The sequence below is a fragment of the Branchiostoma floridae genome, chromosome 11, assembly GCF_000003815.2.
Source record: "Branchiostoma floridae strain S238N-H82 chromosome 11, Bfl_VNyyK, whole genome shotgun sequence".
Classification (NCBI taxonomy): domain Eukaryota; kingdom Metazoa; phylum Chordata; class Leptocardii; order Amphioxiformes; family Branchiostomatidae; genus Branchiostoma; species Branchiostoma floridae.
The window spans coordinates 17463193-17482280 of record NC_049989.1 but is presented as its reverse complement, the minus strand read 5'-3'; the positions used below and the strand labels follow the sequence as shown (position 1 = coordinate 17482280).

The following is a 19088-nucleotide window of genomic DNA, read 5'->3' as shown; positions in this document are numbered from 1 at the left end:
GCCCTTGACGTCAGAATCACATAGAACTTTTATTACATAAATATTGCATCTGCACGATATAGTACGTGTAGAATCTTATTAATAGTTGACGATCATTATCGTCTTCAACAAGTTTCCCTGGTGCTGACGGACCAGACACTATTCATGTTAATCCTGTTGAGTTTGCCTCTACGGTATCGGGAAATCTTAAAAATGGAATCCTGCTTTTCACTGCTCGGTCAGTAATTGACTTTAACCCTATTCAGACCGGGGGGGGGGGGGCTTTTGAGGCCCGTGCCAACTTCGATGTCCTATAACGCCAGAACGCCTTACGCTAAAGCCACCAAATTTGGTGAGTTTTCCTAAAATATTGTTGGCAACAATTCCACGAAGTTTGACAAATTTTCCATTTTTCCGTGTTGCCATGGCAACCGTTTGCTGACAGGCAGTTTTGCCCAAAATCACTATTTTTGGTTCTAACAATGTATTTTTCACATTTATTTGCTATATTACTGCTATTTTGTTACATAAATAAAATCTTATATTATTTAGCATATCTTTCATAATTATATATGCATAAATTTTGCTAATTTGATGACGTCATCAGCCCAAAATCCAAGATGGCGGACCGTATGGCCAGATCAAGAATAACAAGCTAATTATCCCTTAAAATTTGTAACTACCTGGTATTTTTTCATCAAAAACCATCTAAATGAATGAATTTAGTCTATTTCCATTGCCCTTTGTGATTATTTGTTGCAAAAAAAGTACTTTTAAAAATTCAAGGTAGTGGATATAATATGGCGGAGCCTATCTCGTATCTTAGATGTGCATGACGTCATTTTATGACGTCATTATGACGTCATCGATGTTGCTATTGGCAATACAAGTCGTAATAAACATTATTATTCTGTTATCTACACTTGTTGTTACAATTTTGTAGTATAACTTGAAGTTTTCTGAGAATACCCTTTTTTCAAGGGTCCGGCCAATATAATCAAATTGATGACGTCATAATTACGTCATTTTACGTCAACGTAACGTCAAACGTCAAGAAATTGTCAGATAGTATGTCGATATCATGTCCTGAAAATTTAATGGCCCTACGGCACGTCGTTCAAGAGTTAGAGGACTTAGAAGTGGAGGGCCTAAAAAGCCCCCCCCCCCCGGTCCAGGGATGACCAAAAAAGCCCGGTCTGAATAGGGTTAAGCTACCCCGTAAAGCTACCCCTAAAAATTTAAACATTTTAGATGCGTTTGCTATCATTTTAGATATATGAATATTCCATGTCATAGTAGATGAAAGATGGACCACGATGTGTTTATGATCATTTACAGATTTAATTTGTACACTACCAAGGGAAAAGGGGGGTGGGCTGGGGCGGTGGCTTACCCTTTGTAGAAAAACACATTCCGATGTTTTTGATAGTTATCCAGGATACTATCTTAATAAACATCAGATATTTGACCTTAGAAATCAGAATTTTGACCTTCAACTGTAGTGTTACTCGTTGTTTTACATCATAGAGATAATATTGTGTCCAATTAATGAAAGGGACATAATCTCCTTTCGTTGAAGCTTAAAAAGTAGGCCTTTGTGCCGTAATTTATCGAAAGCCTTGGAGAAATCCAAATAAACGAAGACATGAATAATTTTGTTTGAAATGTAGGCAAGTTGATTAACAGTTGAATCCCTCCTGATAAATCCTGATTGATAAGGTTATAACAGATTTTGAGACATTAAGCGGTTGTACAGATGCTTATAAACTGTTTTTAAAAGGGTTTTAAATAGTAAGGGTGGGCAACAACGAAACGAAGCGGTAGTTAGAAGCTGAACAAAGATCGCCTTTTATAAGCGCAACATTCGATCCCTTCCAGATTTCGGGAAATATTCCACGCCAGATCCAAAGGTTAAAGACATAGGCTATCTATTCAGATATGTATGGGCAACTTTTGTTATCCCAGTGTTTCTAGGTATCTACTGAAAGCATTGTCGAACACAGCTGTAGATGGCGTCTCCATCATAGTCCATGAGGCCTTCTTTGGATATTTACCTGGATAAAAGACCACCCTTCAGACTGATAAAAACGCATCTTGCGGCCAACTACCGCTATCTTAGAAGTTAATTAGTTCGATAAACTGAACTACGAGTCTAGGCCAAATGTCGCAATAAACTAAACTACAAGTCCAGGAAAATCTGAAGTCCGTCTGGATGACTAAAGGACAGCCTGCTTTCAATGTTACCTGTTGCCTTGTTGGTGGTGGTGGTGGTGGTAAACTTGGGCCGAGGGATGGCTGTTGTGGTCATGACGCTGTTTTGAGTTCTCAGGTTCAGGTTGTTTGGATTCTCAGTTTTCACCATTTTCATTAGATTTGGCGGCTGAATGCTGTTACTGACATCTCGCAGCAGTGCGGATGTATGAACGGGCGACATTGCTACTTTGTCCTGTCCGAGACATGACGGTTTGCTCGGAGTCAGCAAAGCCCGCCGCAAACATCTGGGTCGCGCACGCCACCTTCCCACTATGCTTGGAAATGTTCATCAATACACCCGCCGCTCTCTACATGAACTTCATGTCTGTGGACAGTGTTCTTGCCAACGATTTGTAGTGAGAACTTGGGTGTTATCGACTCGGCCAGTGGTCTTCTTCCTTTGAGCACCCCAACAAACTCCTCGGGTGGGCGGGGCAGTACTATAGATGCTCATAGTCGGTTACTCCCATGATCTAACTATTACTTAATTAACGGCGCTTGGCCAAAAGAACATTAAAGTTTTTCTTTTTATATGTATTAAGTATGTTATAAGATGAAGTGTACAATAATTACTCTAGGGATATTGTAATTAGTATGAATCGTCTTCATCAACTGGTAATTCGAAAAAAAAAATGTCTGAATTAATACCCTGTATTGGTTTTGATGGCGCGCCATAGATGCCTCTAATGTAATTTGTAATCACTATCAAGGTGAATGTAATACTCTTTAGTGACTTCGGTTTAGAATTTGGCGTGTAGATAATAGCGGCCAATGCTACGGGGTCACATTTCCCGACCAGAGCCAGGTCGGGATGTTTCGGAAAGAAAGAAAAAAATGTATATCAATAGATATGCACCATGTGTATTTGAATACATTGGCACGTTTAGCGTCTTTTGTTGCATGATTTTTGTTCCCCATACTTCCTAGCCGGCCTCGGATTAGAAATGTGTCCGGTATTATCACCGACCCCGCACAAAACATTGCGAGTATGAGCCAGAGTTTACGCTTCGAGTCTTCCTTTCACTAGTCAGATACATACAAACAAGTTATAAACCACACATCTTCTATACTTGATTCTTTATTGAGAACTGCTTTGAAAAAAAATCTATGCAATCAGTTGAACGCTTCAACGAGAATGGACAATAGTGAATACCTTGCTCCCGCACCGGCAATACACTATAACAGTAGCTGAGAATAAGATATTTAACAAAATTAACAAACAAAAAATCGAAAAGTATATGCTACCATGTTGATGTCTAAACATATGCTTAACAAACATGTTAAACTATAGTTTTATTCTCTAATGCCTCCAGATCATTCTGTTACTGTTCATTATTGACTGGCATACTAAAGGTGTTTCTCATTCGGTCATTGTGCAAATAAAGTTCCAACTCTTGGTTGAGTTCAATTTTTGTGTTGGATATTACAGTTTTGACTATTTTGATAATGACGTGTACCAACACAAATAAACTTTCAAGTTAAAGTTCCAACTCGAAAGATTTACAGGTTCAATCTCAATGGCAATTTCCTACTTCCCGGGGGATGGACGACCGCCGTCTGCGGCGGTTTTGCGAGGCCAGTCTCAGGTGTTGGGGCGGTGACCGGTTCTAATGGTAGCGCGGAGGTCGTCACAGGTGTCGGTAAGGTGGTTGTTTCTAGCGACCGGGGGTGGCCTGGTAGGCCGCTTCCTACTACTTGGCTGCCGGACGATGTCAGTTCTCTTACGGAATTGCATTTTCGTGGCAGGATGGCCTGTCAAGGACGGTCTCGGCGGGGATGGACTCTGGTGTCCGGGCGGGAACGGACTCAGATGGCCTGGCAGCGACTGTCTCGGATGGCCCGGCGGGGACTATCTTGGATGGCCCGGCGGGGACTGTCTCGGATGGCCCGGCGGGGACTGTCTCGGATGGCCCGGCGGGGACTGTCTCGGAGGGCCCGGCGAGGAGTGTCTCGGATGGCCCGGCGGGTACTGTCTCGGATGGCCCGGCGGGGACGGACTCGTATGGCCCGGCGGTCTCTGGTCGGTAATCAGTGGTAGAGCCTTAAATGACGAGATGGTATTTACATTCTTATAATCTTTTGTTATGATAACAAAATTCAAACCCAACATATCTAGATAAAGCAAATATCTATATTGCAACTAGCATTCAGACTCAAACTTTCTTACCGCCCCCCTGGTCCACTGTAAAGCCAAGACTCCACAATATACTGAAGCCATTCGTAATGTATTTGGTTATCATACTCGACGGATCAGAGTATCATTATAACTGAACCTTTCTAAATGCCTTGTAACTGACTGTCTTCGGTATACTACTTTACCACATGCTGCACTTGCATGCTAACCCTTCGGAATGGTTTCCCTACTTCTATTTCGTGTGCTATTTTCATGTAGTATGACGCTTTTCTCCTAGTAAACCATCATTCGTGAGTTTCGTGATTTAAGCGTCAGATGCACCCGCCATGTGCATTGAAATGGCACATCCGGCCCTACACCCATGTTCTTTGGACGTCGAACTGAATAAAATAATAAAAGTCACCCTTTAGACTGATAGCACTGCATGAAAAGTCGAATTTACCACATTGGTAAATGCGATGTATAGCCGGGTAAAGTTTAGAATTACCCGGGATTTATCGACATTTACCCGCCGGTAAAGGTGCAAATATACCAGGCATTTACCCGCATGGTAAAGCGGGTAATGTTTGCCTGATTTACCCACATTTACCAGGTTCGTGTAAATATGCGTTTACCGAGATTTACCGTGCGAGGTATTTCTCATATATTTTGCGCATTTACCGACATTTACCAGGCGGAGTATATCTCATATAGCTGTATTTACCCATATTTACCTCGGATTTATACAAACATTTACCAGAATATTCAATGCCATATTTACCCCCATTTACCTGTATTTACCTTGGATTTATACAACCTTTACCAGAATATTCAATGCCATATTTACCCCTTTACCCACATTTAGCTGGAAGTTTACCGATCACTTCCAAGAATTACCCAAATTTACCCATGATTTTGAATCAGAACATGGTTTGTGGCAGAACTCAGTAATATTTATTGGATAAACATATCAACATTGACAGGTTTTCTAAAGGGTAAACAGATAAATGCTCTAGCTTTACCATATACAATTGTTACCCTTTCTTATAATTCAAGTTTAAAGTAATGTTCATAGTATGATTGGACATTAATCAACTGTCCTGTTTACAAGCTATATATCATGAATGACATTCAACAAAGTAGCATCAGTTTATCATCACACACTATCTAAACCTATCATCAGTCTCCGTGATTGTGCAGACAGGCTTTAGAAATTATATACAAGAATACTTTTGCCATACATTATTTGTTTCTACCAGACTCTGGCCTGGTCAAATGGCAATAGGGGAATTTTGAGTTGGACTATGCTGTCACTGTTAACAAATGTATGAATCAAAATGTTCCACTATATAATCAGAAACTCAAGACGAATGAAAGAAACAGTAACATGACGATAAAAACTGCAATGCATAAATGACATATGACATTCAGTGGGGCCTGTATTGTTTTACACTTTGCCAACATGATCCTATCAGCATCATGTAATGCTGCATGTTTATCCAAGCAATAATTCATCATTATCTTCACTTCACAGATTGGGGAATTCATAACCTATCATTTCTATATTAATAACAGATTAAAAACAAGCCTATAGTGATCTGGCTAAGAAATTTTTTTTCTTTAGAGAAGGGTGAGGGGCAGATGCAAGTGAGGGTTCAAAATACCACCAGTATATGCAGGTACAAATGGAATTATCAAATGTGACCTGTGTAGGTACAATACAATACTGACAAATATGTAAAATGTATCACAAATCATAATCACATGGTTCATACAATCGCACAACACTGAAACACAACTTTCAGAAGCTATGAAGGTCTTAGTCAGTTAGCAGCCCTTTGGCCAACAGCGATCAGATATAAGAACAAAGTTGTTGTCGATACAAATATTTAGGTAAGTAAACTTATAACATCCTCTCCAAATTCTCATCTATATTCTAGTCCTCTGCTGCCAAGCACTCCGTGTAGTGTCCACACCAGCACAGGCTGCCTTCCTCTGTGTCTGAATCCTGAACTCCTTGGCAGGAGTTTGGAGTCCTTTGTGTGATGAGCCAGTTCCTACATGATAAAACAAAAGTATCACAGAATATCAACCTATGTCATAGTATGTGTGAAAATCGAGCCTACCTAAATTTGCGTCTGAAGGGACTACCCATGTGTACTGAAGATTGATAAATATAGAATACAACACAGTGTATTCTGCATCAGCCTACTAGTAGGTACCAGCCAGACAGTGGGTCGAGTGATCCGACCCATGGGAAGGCTGGGACTGAGGGTGATACCGAATTCATTGTGTTGTATTTTACTTTTATGTCATACCTGGGCCGCGATAATGGTTGATACGGGTGTTCTGGACCGGGTGATAAAAAGCTGCATCACACGGGCTTTGAACTTTTATCACACAGGCTTCAGTCAAACACTTACGCACTCTTCCCACACCTAGAGCGGCACAGTTTAAAATTCGAACATCTGATTCGGACGTTAGAATTGCTGCTGTAACTGTTTTTGTTCGAGGACACCAAAGTTTTTATAACTTCTGGCACGTTTCGCATCGAAAGTTGTGTTTTTTCAGGTAGGTATGTCATAAACAAAATAAAACATGGTGTATTCTGCATCACCCTCGGTCTCAGCCCTCCCGCGGTCGGGCTGGTACTTTGGGTGATATGGAATACACCGTGTCAATTCGAGAAAACTTCCAAGAAAAGAACTCCGCTCTATTCAATTGATGGAAGCCTGTGTAATACAAATAAAAAGCCTGAGTGATACAGAAAAGTACCATCCGGTCCAGAACACCTGTATCGAATGTTATCAGGTATGAAGTGTGCCAATGATGATATTGAGCATGCAGGACTCACTGTAGTCTCGAGTCTTACCTATGGAGTGTGTAGCAGCATTGAAGTAGTCAGCAGCTAAACTTCTGGCTGATGCTTGCTTTACTCAGGACTGGTTATCCACCCTCACAACTTGTGCTGCATATCTGAAGGAGGTATCTACTGCAGCTGTACTGGAGGCATATAAAAAGGGAAACGATGACACAAATGACAAAATCAGATCCGGTCAACGGGTCAACTCAGAATGTAATACATAAACGCCGTAACTTAAATCCATACCTGAAATATAATATAAAATGTATTAAACAAATATTAAATTAGTGACCAAATAGCTGTCAGTTACTGAACAGTGTTCAAATTATTAAAGGTTAGCCCTTGATAAAAATAATAGTCACGACGAGTTTGACAGCCTTGGCTGTCTGTGATGCCAGCCATTTGAACGAATAAATGAACGAAAATTAAATATATAAATATGTATATAAATTATGATAATAACCACCAGGTGCCAGTCAGTAGGTACCCAAATTATGAGTAATGAGGCAGTTTTAACGTGGTCGTATATCAAAGCACAATTATTCACCCCTCAAGTGCTGTTTTATTTATTAGGCATTTTCCTAAATTATGGGGGGGGGGCAGGCTAGCTGGAGACAAATTTGCGTTTCTGATGATCACATGTCAAAAACATTAGACAAGTGGGAAAAACGAACCTACATTTTGCTTTAAAATAAAACAACACAGTCTAATAATATTCTCTACTCACCGAAGTACACGTTGGTAATCCTGTTAGGGGTGCGCCGCCCAGGGTGGGAGGGGGGCGGCCGCCAAACGTACATCCAAAAACATCAGTCACGATCATTTTCCGTCCGTTTAAGCTTACACCATATTCCCCCAACACTCACAAGCCTCTCCCAAATTGCTGGCCGACCATAGCAGACTCATTGTGCCATTTTTAGCGTAGAAAGCGATACGTAAAACCTCGTAGTCATGTCCGATCTCATTTCTGTAACGACTTTTTTCTAATCGTCCCGCCCGCATGGTGCGCATGCGTATCCGACGGTCCAATCAGATCGTAGTATCTCTGTGGCCTTTAGGATGTTGACCCCATGGTCGGAAGTTGACCTTTTAGCATCCAATACAGCAAGAGTACCTGGGACATTTGTGAAACCAAAAAGCTCCTTGGTGAAACAATGTAAAAGCTTATAAGACTTTCCTTTCTTGGTTAGATTCAAGTTTTCTTTACAGCAAAGATTGACCTTTTATCTCTTTAATTTTTTCACTGTAGATTTAGAGTGTGTGTCAAGCTGTGACCTTTGTTATCACAAACTGTGTAGTATAATACATAAGATCTGTGATTGTGAACTGTCTTGAATCTAAACTGAAGCATTTTTCTTTATAAATATAAAACGGGCCCACTATGTAATTCTAGGTATGGTAAACAATCATAGTTAAATACCTCTTATACTCGTTCATAAATAAAACTAGAATAACTTTATTACGCCTACAATTTCACTCAGGGCCTAAAAAGCTAGTTGACTGGTAATGATAACTGTGTTCGACTTTTATGCTCTGACCTCTGTCCCCATTACTATTATCTCAGGGGATGTTCTGTACACTGCGGGTACCCCCGCCCTGATATAACCATTATCTCAGGGCGGTGAGGTGTTCTGTACCCTTCGGGTACCCCCGCGCTGAGATAACCGTAATCTCGGGGCTGTGGGGTGTTCTGTACACTGTGGGTACCCCCGCCCTGATATAACCATTATCTCAGGGCGGTGAGGTGTTCTGTACCCTTCGGGTACCCCCGGCCTGAGATAACTCTTATCTCGGGGCTGTGGGGTGTTCTGTACACTGCGGGTACCCCCGGCCTAAGATAACTCTTATCTCGGGGCTGTGGGGTGTTCTGTACCCTTCAGGTACCCCCGCCCTGATATAACCATTATCTCAGGGCGGTGAGGTGTTCTGTACCCTTCGGGTACCCCCGCTCTGAGATAACCGTTATCTCAGGGGGGTGGGGTGTTCTGTACACTGTGGGTACCCCCGGCCTGAGATAACTCTTATCTCGGGGCTGTGGGGTGTTCTGTACCCTTCGGGTACCCCCGGCCTGAGATAAGGGTTATCTCAGGGTGGTGGGTGTTCTGTACCCTTCGGGTACCCCCGGCTTGAGATAAGGGTTACATCAGGGCGGTGGGGTGTTCTCTACCCTTCGTGTACCCCCACCCTGAGCCTTATATGGCATCATTTCCGTGTCAAAATTTCGTATTGAAAAAGGTACCTTAAAGAAGCGATAATAGACGTAAATACGTCTACGCTGCTTTGAACATGTACCCCCACCCTGAGCCTTATATGGCATCATTTCCGTGTCAAAATTTCGTACTGAAAAAGGTACCTTAAAGAAGCGATAATAGACGTAAATACGTCTACGCTGCTTTGAACAAAACGTCGTTTTGGTAGGCCTGAAGGGGCCTTTTGAACGATGCCCATACGTCCCCTTTACATAGATTTACAATTTCCGTGTCAAAATAACGTTCTGAAAAAGGGTACCTTAAACAAGCGAAAATACGTGTACGATGTTTCAAGAGGGACGTTACGATATCGTAACGATAGCGTGCTACGATTTCCTGCAATATCGCATATCATAGCAACATTGAACAAAATATGTATGCTGTAACGTTACACATCATACGGTACATACACCCCCTTCTCACTCCAACATGGTTATGCCCCACTTGATCAAGTCAGCGTTACCATCAGGTACTGGGTACGTGTCACTTGAAATCGAAGCATCGTTATGGCATCATTTCCGTGTCAAAATTTCGTATTGAAAAAGGTACCTTAAAGAAGCGAAAATAGACGTAAATACGTCTACGCTGCTTTGAACAAAACGTCGTTTTGGTAAGCCTAAAGGGGCCTTTTGAACGATGCCCATACGTCCCCTTTGCATAGCTTTACAATTTCCGTGTCAAAATAACGTTTTCTAAAAGGGTACCTTAAACAAGCGAAAATACGTGTACGATGTTTCAACAGGGACGTTAAACGTTACGGTACGTACACCCCTTCTCACTCCAACATGGTTATGCCCCACTTGATCAAGTCAACGTTACCATCTGGTACTGGGTACGTGTCACTTGAAATCGAAGCATCGTCACCCTTCCACCCCCCATACATTCCAAACATGGTTATGTCCCACTTGATCAAATCAACGTTACCATAAGCGACGCCTGGCGGACCATTAGGTACTGCGTACGTGTCACTTGAAATCGAGACCCTTCCCTCCCCCATTCCAAACATGGTTATGCCCCACTTGGAAAAGGCGGCGGAAGGTGTGCGGATAATGGAGTGCGGATAAAACAATGACATAACACGTTTCAAGAGCACATTGTACCTGTTGCGATTTAAACAAAGTCAAAGTCAAAGTCTAGCACATGACAGGGCGACGTGATTGACAACTCTCTGGCACAAGGACGCCGGAAAGTGCCACGCGTCACGTGTGCGGTTATTATTCTGCTATTTCTTGGTGTAGGGGAAGGTCTTTTAAACTTTTTGTCATTAGGCCACAGCAAGTAAATTTTATGGATGACATCAGCGCGCGCATTAATCTTCGCCTGATTTCAGAAAAAAACAAGATATTTTTTCCTCTTCGGGGATGGTCAGATAGACCAAAATAGGCTATCACGTTGTGTTGTAGCCTAATCATACCTGTAGAAGTGACACTAGGGAGGTAGCCATGACTATAGTTGCAGAAGTGAAACTTCTTGGATTGTTGTAAAAGTGCCAATAATGTGGAGGCCATTAATGTAGTTGCCAGCTTGGCAAGTGATACCAGTCACCACACTAGTATCACCTTTACTACACTAGTTCACTTCTTTTTTTTATTCAACATAAAAGCAGATAGGACAAAGTGGCACTGCACTCAAGTTAAGAGACTTATTTTAACAGTGCCACTTAACATGCATATAGATAAATGAGTACAGGTATAAGAACATTAAAAACAATACTTGAACAAACTAAACGACTAACGTCGTGTGTGCCCCAAACACCCCTACCCACCCCACGTACAAAGTAGACAATTCAATAATATATAAATGTAGTAAATTCTACACATGGAATATAACAGTATGACTAGAAACGTTGAGTAAGATCAATGAACTTTTGAGTGAATAACATAAGCTTGGAATTAATTTCAGCATTGAATGTAGGCGAACCTCTAAGGACTATAGAAAGTTTCAGATTGTCGGAAATGGTGTCAAAATCAAACAAGTGGCCAGTTAAATTAGATTTATTGTTGCGAAAAGCCGTTCTATGTTTATCAAACAAAGGGCAATCGAATAAATAGTGATAAATAGTTTCGGATTGGCACCCAAAGGCGCAGGATGGGTTCACTTCTTTAATACAGGAACGAGTGCCTTGCTAGTTGTGATCCCATGTTTCGTCACTTCAAATCTTGTTATAGTGTTTATAGTGTCTATTTTGAAATTTTAACCATCTTGCTTTTTTTTTACCCGATGCATCTTTTTTTTGCGCGCTATCTCATTATTTTCTTGCTGTGGCCTTACCGTTTTGTAATGATAAACCAGAATGTGGAAATATGTCCTTTGGGCATACAAAAAGACATACGACACCAGACGAGGTAATTTATTACTCTGACAGTAGATCTATCTGATAAGGCGTGTCAATCGTAACCATGCCTTATTCATCCCAGATGTTACAGTACCCAGATGCCAAATTATTTCCAGTGCTTCAACTTCAAGACACATTCCGATTTGTGACAAAAAATCAATACTTTCAATTTCCGTGTCTATGGGAACCTCGTGATTTCATTCTTGCTAGTATAGGGAACAAACTCTTCAAACTGGTGATGTGAGTTCGGTTGCTGAACATTATTTGTTTTTGAAACAAGTGGGCGGCATTTTCATTATCGCGTAAACCGGGAGGTCTGTTTAAGATTTCACGGTGGTGGGCGGTGCTTATTTCTCTGCCTCATTTTCCCACAGAATTTGATGAAGTTCTGTTTATGGCCCTTTATCTATTCTTCTGATTGTCCCTTGAGAGCATTTACCCATCCACTTGTCATCTTTAAAAGACCTTCCCCTACACCAAGAAATAGCAGAATAATAACCGCACACGTGATCGATGCGTGGCACTTTCCGGCGTCCTTGTGCCAGAGAGTTGTCAATCACGTCGCCCTGTCATGTGCTAGACTTTGACTTTGACTTTGTTTAAATCACAACAGGTACAATGTGCTCTTGAAACGTGTTATGTCATTGTTTTATCCGCACTCCATTATCCGCACACCTTCCGCCGCCTTTTCCAAGTGGGGCATAACCATGTTTGGAATGGGGGAGGGAAGGGTCTCGATTTCAAGTGACACGTACGCAGTACCTAATGGTCCGCCAGGCGTCGCTTATGGTAACGTTGATTTGATCAAGTGGGACATAACCATGTTTGGAATGTATGGGGGGTGGAAGGGTGACGATGCTTCGATTTCAAGTGACACGTACCCAGTACCAGATGGTAACGTTGACTTGATCAAGTGGGGCATAACCATGTTGGAGTGAGAAGGGGTGTACGTACCGTAACGTTTAACGTCCCTGTTGAAACATCGTACACGTATTTTCGCTTGTTTAAGGTACCCTTTTAGAAAACGTTATTTTGACACGGAAATTGTAAAGCTATGCAAAGGGGACGTATGGGCATCGTTCAAAAGGCCCCTTTAGGCTTACCAAAACGACGTTTTGTTCAAAGCAGCGTAGACGTATTTACGTCTATTTTCGCTTCTTTAAGGTACCTTTTTCAATACGAAATTTTGACACGGAAATGATGCCATAGCATCGTCACCCTTCCACCCCCCATTCCAAACATGGTTATGTCCCACTTGATCAAATCAACGTTACCATAAGAGTACGTGCCACTTGAAATCGTCACCCTTCAACCCCCCATTCTAAAGATGGTTCCGCCCACTTGATCAAATCAACGTTATCATAAGAGACGCCTGGCGGACTATTAAGTAATGCGTACGTGTCACTTGAAATCGAAGCATCGTTCCCCCCCATTCCGAACATGGTTATGTCCCGCTTGGAGGAAACCATGGCTCTACATGAAAGCGACGCCTGGCGGACGGCACATCGTACTGTTGCAGTTCAAAGTCAAAGTCAAAGTCAACGTCTAGCACATGGTACATAATTTAACCATTGAACGTACATAACACTCAAGTCTAACAAATTCGGCTAGTAAGATCTAGTAACCGCCTGTGTGAGGCCCATCAACTTTCTTTGTGAACATGATCGACTCAGTCAGTCTTGTTGACTCTTCTACTTCGACAACCTATAGCTACCTGACATTTCCTTTAAGAATAGCCCGAGTCAAATGTTTGGCTTCGAAAGTTTATACCTTTCCATTCTCAGTGCCATCGGTACATGAGAAGACCCGCGTGAAGTCAACACCAGATGAAGTAATTTGTCACCCTGACAATATCTGATAAGGCGTGTTATGCCTGATTTTAGACCAGATGCCAAATTATTTCCAGTGCTTTGTCGCACATTCCGATTTATGCCCAACGGACACATTGCCTGCCATACTCCGTGTTTATTTATATTACAAAACGGTAATGACAAAAGGATTATCAATACTTTCGATTGTTTTCATTGCTATGGAAACCTTTGCTCACCTTACTTCAAACTGATAGTGTAAGATTCGGTTGCTGGTGCAAGTGGGCGGTATTGTCATTATCGCGTACACCGGGAGGTCTGTTTAAGATTTCACACTGGTGGGCGGTGCTTATTTCTCTGTACTGGTTTTCTAGTGTACCACAGAGTTTCCGTTTATCTCGTTTATCTCATTATCTGTCAGTACGAGCAAACATGTCTGATTTCAGTTACACAGTGTGTTTCGAATTTCTCTCTCCCTGTTTTGACCCAGCATTGTTTGTCAGTTTGTTCTTCTACTGATGGTATGCTGCATAAAAGACGTGTTCGTTTCACGCGTGAAGACAAAATTAGACGTTTTGCTACATGACAACCCTTTCTTAGGATCCTATAGTGGTCCCAGAGGCGACAGGATGACACAGTTTGATAAACATGTCAGTTTGTGTTGCCACGCCACTCTCCAAGCAGATGTCTGGCTCCGACTCTTTTCTGCCGGTTTAGGCGTTTTTATCGGGCTGTCTATTTGGTGCCGTTTTGTTTGTGTCTCTTTTGGCCGCATGTCATAAAGAATACGGTAAAAAAAATACAAAGTACGTTAAAACGCCTAAAACCTTCGAAAAACCGCCGGAGTCTGACCTCTGCTTGGAGAGTACTAGCATGCCTGCTATTGCTTTCAGGGACTACACAGTTTGGCTCCTCTTGTCCCACCAAAGGCCCCTCGAAATATAATAGTAGAAGGACTATCAATACTTTCAGGACGAATTTGGACACTTCCGTTATGATGGATTCTCGCTCCATACACAATCAATGACTTCCCTGTATCATTCTTAATACAGGACTCAGAAGGCCGACCCTAGTAGTATTTACACTGTTACCGGTAATGTACACAAAGCAATAAGCGGATAAATAAGACATGAATTCTTATACGTTTAGCACATTTTACCTGTTGCAGTTCAAAGTCATAGTCTGGCACATGGTACATGGTTGAACGTAAATAACCCTCAAGTCTCACAAGACTCGGCTATGTCTAGTAAGATCTAGTAACCGTCTGTGTGAGGCCCATCAACTTTCTTTGTGAACATGATCGAGTCAGCCAGTCTTGTTGACTCTTCTGCTTCGATAACCAATGACATTTCCATTAGAATGGCCCGAGTCAAATGTTTGGCTTCGAAAGTTTATACCTTTCCATTCTCAGTGCCATCGGTACATGAGAAGACCCGCGTGAAGTCAACACCAGATGAAGTATTTTGTCACCCTGACAATATCTGATAAGGCGTGTTATGCCTGATTTTAGACCAGATGCCAAATTATTTCCAGTGCTTCAGCACACATTCCGATTTATGCCCAACGGACACATTGCCTGCCATACTCCGTGTTTATTTATATTACAAAACGGTAATGACAAAAGGATTATCAATACTTTCGATTGTTTTCATTGCTATGGAAACCTTTGCTCACCTTACTTCAAACTGATAGTGTAAGATTCGGTTGCTGGTGCAAGTGGGCGGTATTGTCATTATCGCGTACACCGGGAGGTCTGTTAAGATTTCACACTGGTGGGCGGTGCTTATTTCTCTGTACTGGTTTTAGTGTACCACGGAGTTTCCGTTTATCTCGTTTATCTCATTATCTGTCAGTACGAGCAAACATGTCTGATTTCAGTTATACAGTGTGTTGAATTTCTCTCTCCCTGTTTTGACCCAGCATTGTTTGTCAGTTTGTTCTTCTACTCGACATTATTTTCTTGTCAAGGCACACGACCGTGTCACTTTTCTTATTTTCACATTTCTCATTTTCTGCGTTGCAAGCGCACTTTGTCAAATGCAGCTAGTGGCCATGTCACATCTGATAACGCATCCGGTCCAGTCGCGCCATCCCCACATGGCGCCGATGTGGACATTAGAAATAATAAATGGCTTTTTGGTCATTTGAGAAATCCGCCTCGCACGTGTACACGCCTACCGCGCTCCGCCTCGCACTTTTTTCCTGCACCTCGTCGAAGCAGTGCGGTCTGTTGAGTCACGAGCGGTCGAGCCAAGAACGTCATCTCATTTGAAAAAGGTGTGTACCCTAGAATGCCTTACAGCTATATATAATTTCTTGATAGCTGTTTCGTTCTTCTGAATAACATACTGCGAGTAAATCATATTACTTGAGTGATTGATAAGAGAGCTCGAGATTATAATTTTCCACACACGTAATTTGTGAATTATCAAAGGCACAGGCTTACGGCAAAAGCAAGAAGTTGTCATGCCACAATTATGCTCAGATTTGATACTTCACAGCTGCAAGGTTTACTCATTGTCTTCTTTTGGTCTTTTTGCGAAGTGTGGAGGTCTCCAGGATTAATTGGAACATCTCGATTTACGGAACGATTCCAATGGCCGAGCGTAACGGTTCTGCAGGTAGTTACTTTTCATTTTTTGATTAGACTCCTCTTATGTAATAGTGGCCGATTTCTAGGCTGCTATTAGTAGGGGCGCATAATGAGGGGGATGGGATGGTAACGTTGTCTTTCTTTTTCATCGTCATCTGTAAACATGAACTTGATATCCTGTCGGCAAAAGCTAATGTGTGATATTGCACATGGTGCCGTATGTGGGAGTTAGCACAGCTTTGCAATTCATGTTCTCGCTTTATCTCGTCTCAGGCGACGAAGGGTCTGCAGCGGAAGAGTGGGCGGATGCTGCCAGGTCCGCCCAACAAGTGTCGTTCAATCTCGGGGCCACGGGCCGTACAATGGCCAACGACACGGCGCCGTCTCGGCTGTCCCTGAGAGACCGGCGTCGGCGACGAGGGGCGTCCAATGAGCCGTCGGTGTCGCCGGTGTCGCCGGTGCCGCCGCGTCGCTCCGGTGGCTCACGCGGAGCGGGAACGTTCTCGCGAAATGTCCTGCTCCTTCGAGAAGAGGCCCAGGATGAAATGGCGCGTCCACCCCGTTCCACCGTCAAGCAAGCCATCATTGACGACGGGAGAGCGTGTACCATCACATTTAACATCGACATGATGGGACCGGACATCGTTCGGGCCGTCCGAAACGCCATGCAGAGCAGGTACACAACATATGAAGTCCAATATAGCTGGAAAGAAGTTTGTTTTCATTTGTTGTTTTTTGTGTCTTATTTTGAAATATTTTGGGCGACTAATTTTGATATTTATTCAGTCTTTTTCTTTTTGGATGCCAACAAATATAGAATAATGATCATTAGAAAGGGGGGTATAGAAAAAATACTGTGTATATATTCATTTATGGCGGATCATTGTGTTGCTAGTAAGCTTTTTAATGTTCCATTAAATATGTGGTGTTGCAAGTGATATGTTGTCTACAAAAGTCACTCATCTCCAAATAATCTGACGGTCTAGGCAAGTTGTGGGGCCGCTGACCCTCCACATCGCCTCTGGCAGCGGCTGGCAGTTTGTCCAAACGCACGACCTGTCCACCCTTAACGGCCAGGCCTTGCGCCAGCTCGCCAGGGGGTCACAGCAGGTTTTATATATAAGTAAGTGGTAATGTCTATTTGTTGTCATGTCACGAACATCTGTAGGTAACTTTGCTGGATTACTCATTTTTCAATCATTCAATTGCACTGTGTTACCATCACTTTGAGTTCGTTCTTTGTATCTGCAATATGACCCACTTACTACAGTATGCTGCGAGTAACGTTAAGCTGTAGGCGAAAGTTTTGGAAAATGCTGACCAAATTAACCTATTTTGTATCTTAAGGCCTAATACCAGAGACAAACATTTATGCCAAATTGCTTTGTAGGTCACAGGGCGTCTGTGGCAACAGAGAGCGCCGACACATCAGGAAGGTCTTCTGAGACTGTGCCGGAGACAACGTACCCTGAGGAACCAGCTGCCAGCAGGGTGACAACGCGAGCGTCAGTGTTCGACGTTGAACCAGGCGTTGAACAAGCAGCCGGGGTGACAACCCCGCGTTCGTCATCGCCAATCCACATTGAGTCCGACTCAGAGAATGGCATGGACGAGAGCGGGGATGGAGATGACGTAGACAGTCTGGACGTAGAGGAAACGTGAGTAAGGTTTCCCGGCCTGATTTCTAAAATGATAAGGCCACTTTCCACTGTACTGGACGGCGATCGCGTAGCGCTCTCACTGCGGCCTAAAACAAATGTGTTTGACGTCGATTTCATACTGGGTATATCATACAATCTGTAAGGTGACTGAAAAGGCAGCAAAACTCATAACGCGTAAAAAGTTAGTTACTCCTATAAATTTCGTTGAACGATCCGTCACATTTTTATAATATGTTGCAGAGAGCAAGGTGAGGTCCTAGTAGAAACCTTGTTTCATACATACTAATTTTTAAACTTCTTTAAATATCCAGCATGGATGTTGAGGAAGTTGATCTTCCCACCCCGACCTCAGGAAACTCGGTGGCCAGCACTGATGGTGAGTCGTGCAGACACTTGTTGTCCAAACTACAAGTTCATGAGGAAGCTTGCGGGTGGCATGTCATGTTATATCGTTACGTACATCAGCAAGCTGTCGAGTTCGAACCGACAGTTATTCTTTTGGGATTCATCTCTAAGAGGATATATTAACCAGCCACTTTTCTAGCGTATAATACGGACATCTACGTTTCCTCACTTCGAGCGAGGAGACGCTGTTGTGTTGCCCAAAAATTCACCTTGTTTAGATACCTCACGTCTTCTGCGGGAGACACTACGAGGGGTGATCAATAAGTCCTCGGCCTCACCAACAAATAACAAGCACAACTCAGATTTTCAGGCGAAACTTCATAGTATGAAGTCTTTTATCAATATCCTCCAAATTTCAAATCATTGGAGTCATTACTTTCCAGGCATTGTTTTTTTCTAAATTAGAAGGTAAGTGGCGAGAAAAAAAGTGGTGTGAATTGTGATCGGACATGTGTGGGTCGAGTTCCCCATGCCGTAAATTAACAAAAGGCATTGTCAAAATGTTTGATAATGATTCTCTTCCTATTTCAAGCAAAAAGAATTGGGTTTCTAACTTCCAGCAGCGCAAATTGACCCGCACACTCAGGTCAGGTCAATTGTCCACGTTTTTTTTCCTTCTCCCTCACCTAACGTTACTGGGTGTCGCCTGCAAAGTGATGATCACAATAATTTGAATTTTGTTACAAATTTATATAAGAATTTATACTTGACATCTATGCTTCGAAATCTGAGCTGAGCTTATCATTCCTTGGTAAATCCGAGGACTTATTGAAAACCCCACGTGACATGTATAAAGTCTTATATAAATGTGTACCAAACTCCAAATTAT

The 19088-nt window shown here is 42.4% G+C and overlaps 3 protein-coding genes and 1 long non-coding RNA gene across 6 annotated transcripts in view; 1 reads left to right on the top strand and 3 right to left on the bottom strand.

Annotated features, from left to right (window-relative positions):
• Positions 1-3953: 3953 nt before the first annotated feature.
• On the bottom strand, positions 3954-5073 carry LOC118425294 (vitelline membrane protein Vm26Ab-like). The gene is made up of 2 exons (XM_035834099.1): positions 5070-5073; positions 3954-4273 (listed from the first exon to the last, which is right to left on the bottom strand). Exons 1-2 carry the CDS (start codon positions 5071-5073, stop codon positions 3954-3956), a joined length of 324 nt encoding a protein of 107 aa, XP_035689992.1.
• A 200-nt stretch (positions 5074-5273) lies between these two features.
• LOC118426336 lies at positions 5274-8512 on the bottom strand. Its single transcript, XR_004832383.1, has 3 exons — positions 7936-8512; positions 7218-7348; positions 5274-6402 (listed from the first exon to the last, which is right to left on the bottom strand). It is a non-coding gene; the product is annotated as an uncharacterized LOC118426336 (long non-coding RNA).
• A 4494-nt stretch (positions 8513-13006) lies between these two features.
• On the top strand, positions 13007-18582 carry LOC118426458. 3 transcript variants are annotated; one of them, XM_035835870.1, is made up of 6 exons: positions 13007-15877; positions 16152-16221; positions 16467-16869; positions 17180-17316; positions 17584-17851; positions 18166-18582. In XM_035835870.1, the coding sequence occupies exons 2-6, from the start codon at positions 16197-16199 to the stop codon at positions 18380-18382; spliced, it is 1050 nt and encodes a 349-aa protein (XP_035691763.1). In that variant the 5' UTR covers positions 13007-15877; positions 16152-16196; the 3' UTR covers positions 18383-18582. The 3 variants fall into 3 exon arrangements, with proteins under 3 accessions (XP_035691763.1, XP_035691761.1, XP_035691760.1); XM_035835868.1 differs by having other exon boundaries at positions 16145-16221; XM_035835867.1 differs by having other exon boundaries at positions 13007-16221.
• LOC118425293 (uncharacterized protein PB18E9.04c-like) overlaps positions 18483-19088 on the bottom strand; it is an 11868-nt gene continuing 11262 nt past the window's right edge. The window contains exon 5 of the mRNA XM_035834097.1: positions 18483-18491. Within this exon, the coding sequence (XP_035689990.1) occupies positions 18483-18491 (9 nt within the window). The remainder of the gene's footprint in view (positions 18492-19088) is intronic.

Excerpts from the sequence above, each read along its gene's own strand:
- LOC118426458 (XM_035835870.1), top strand. The coding sequence starts at position 16,197 with ATGGCCGAGCGTAACGGTTCTGCAG. Across the intron at positions 16,870-17,179 it reads CGAAACGCCATGCAGAGCAG|GCAAGTTGTGGGGCCGCTGA; the intron begins GTACACAACATA and ends CTGACGGTCTAG. Across the intron at positions 17,317-17,583 it reads ACAGCAGGTTTTATATATAA|GTCACAGGGCGTCTGTGGCA; the intron begins GTAAGTGGTAAT and ends ATTGCTTTGTAG.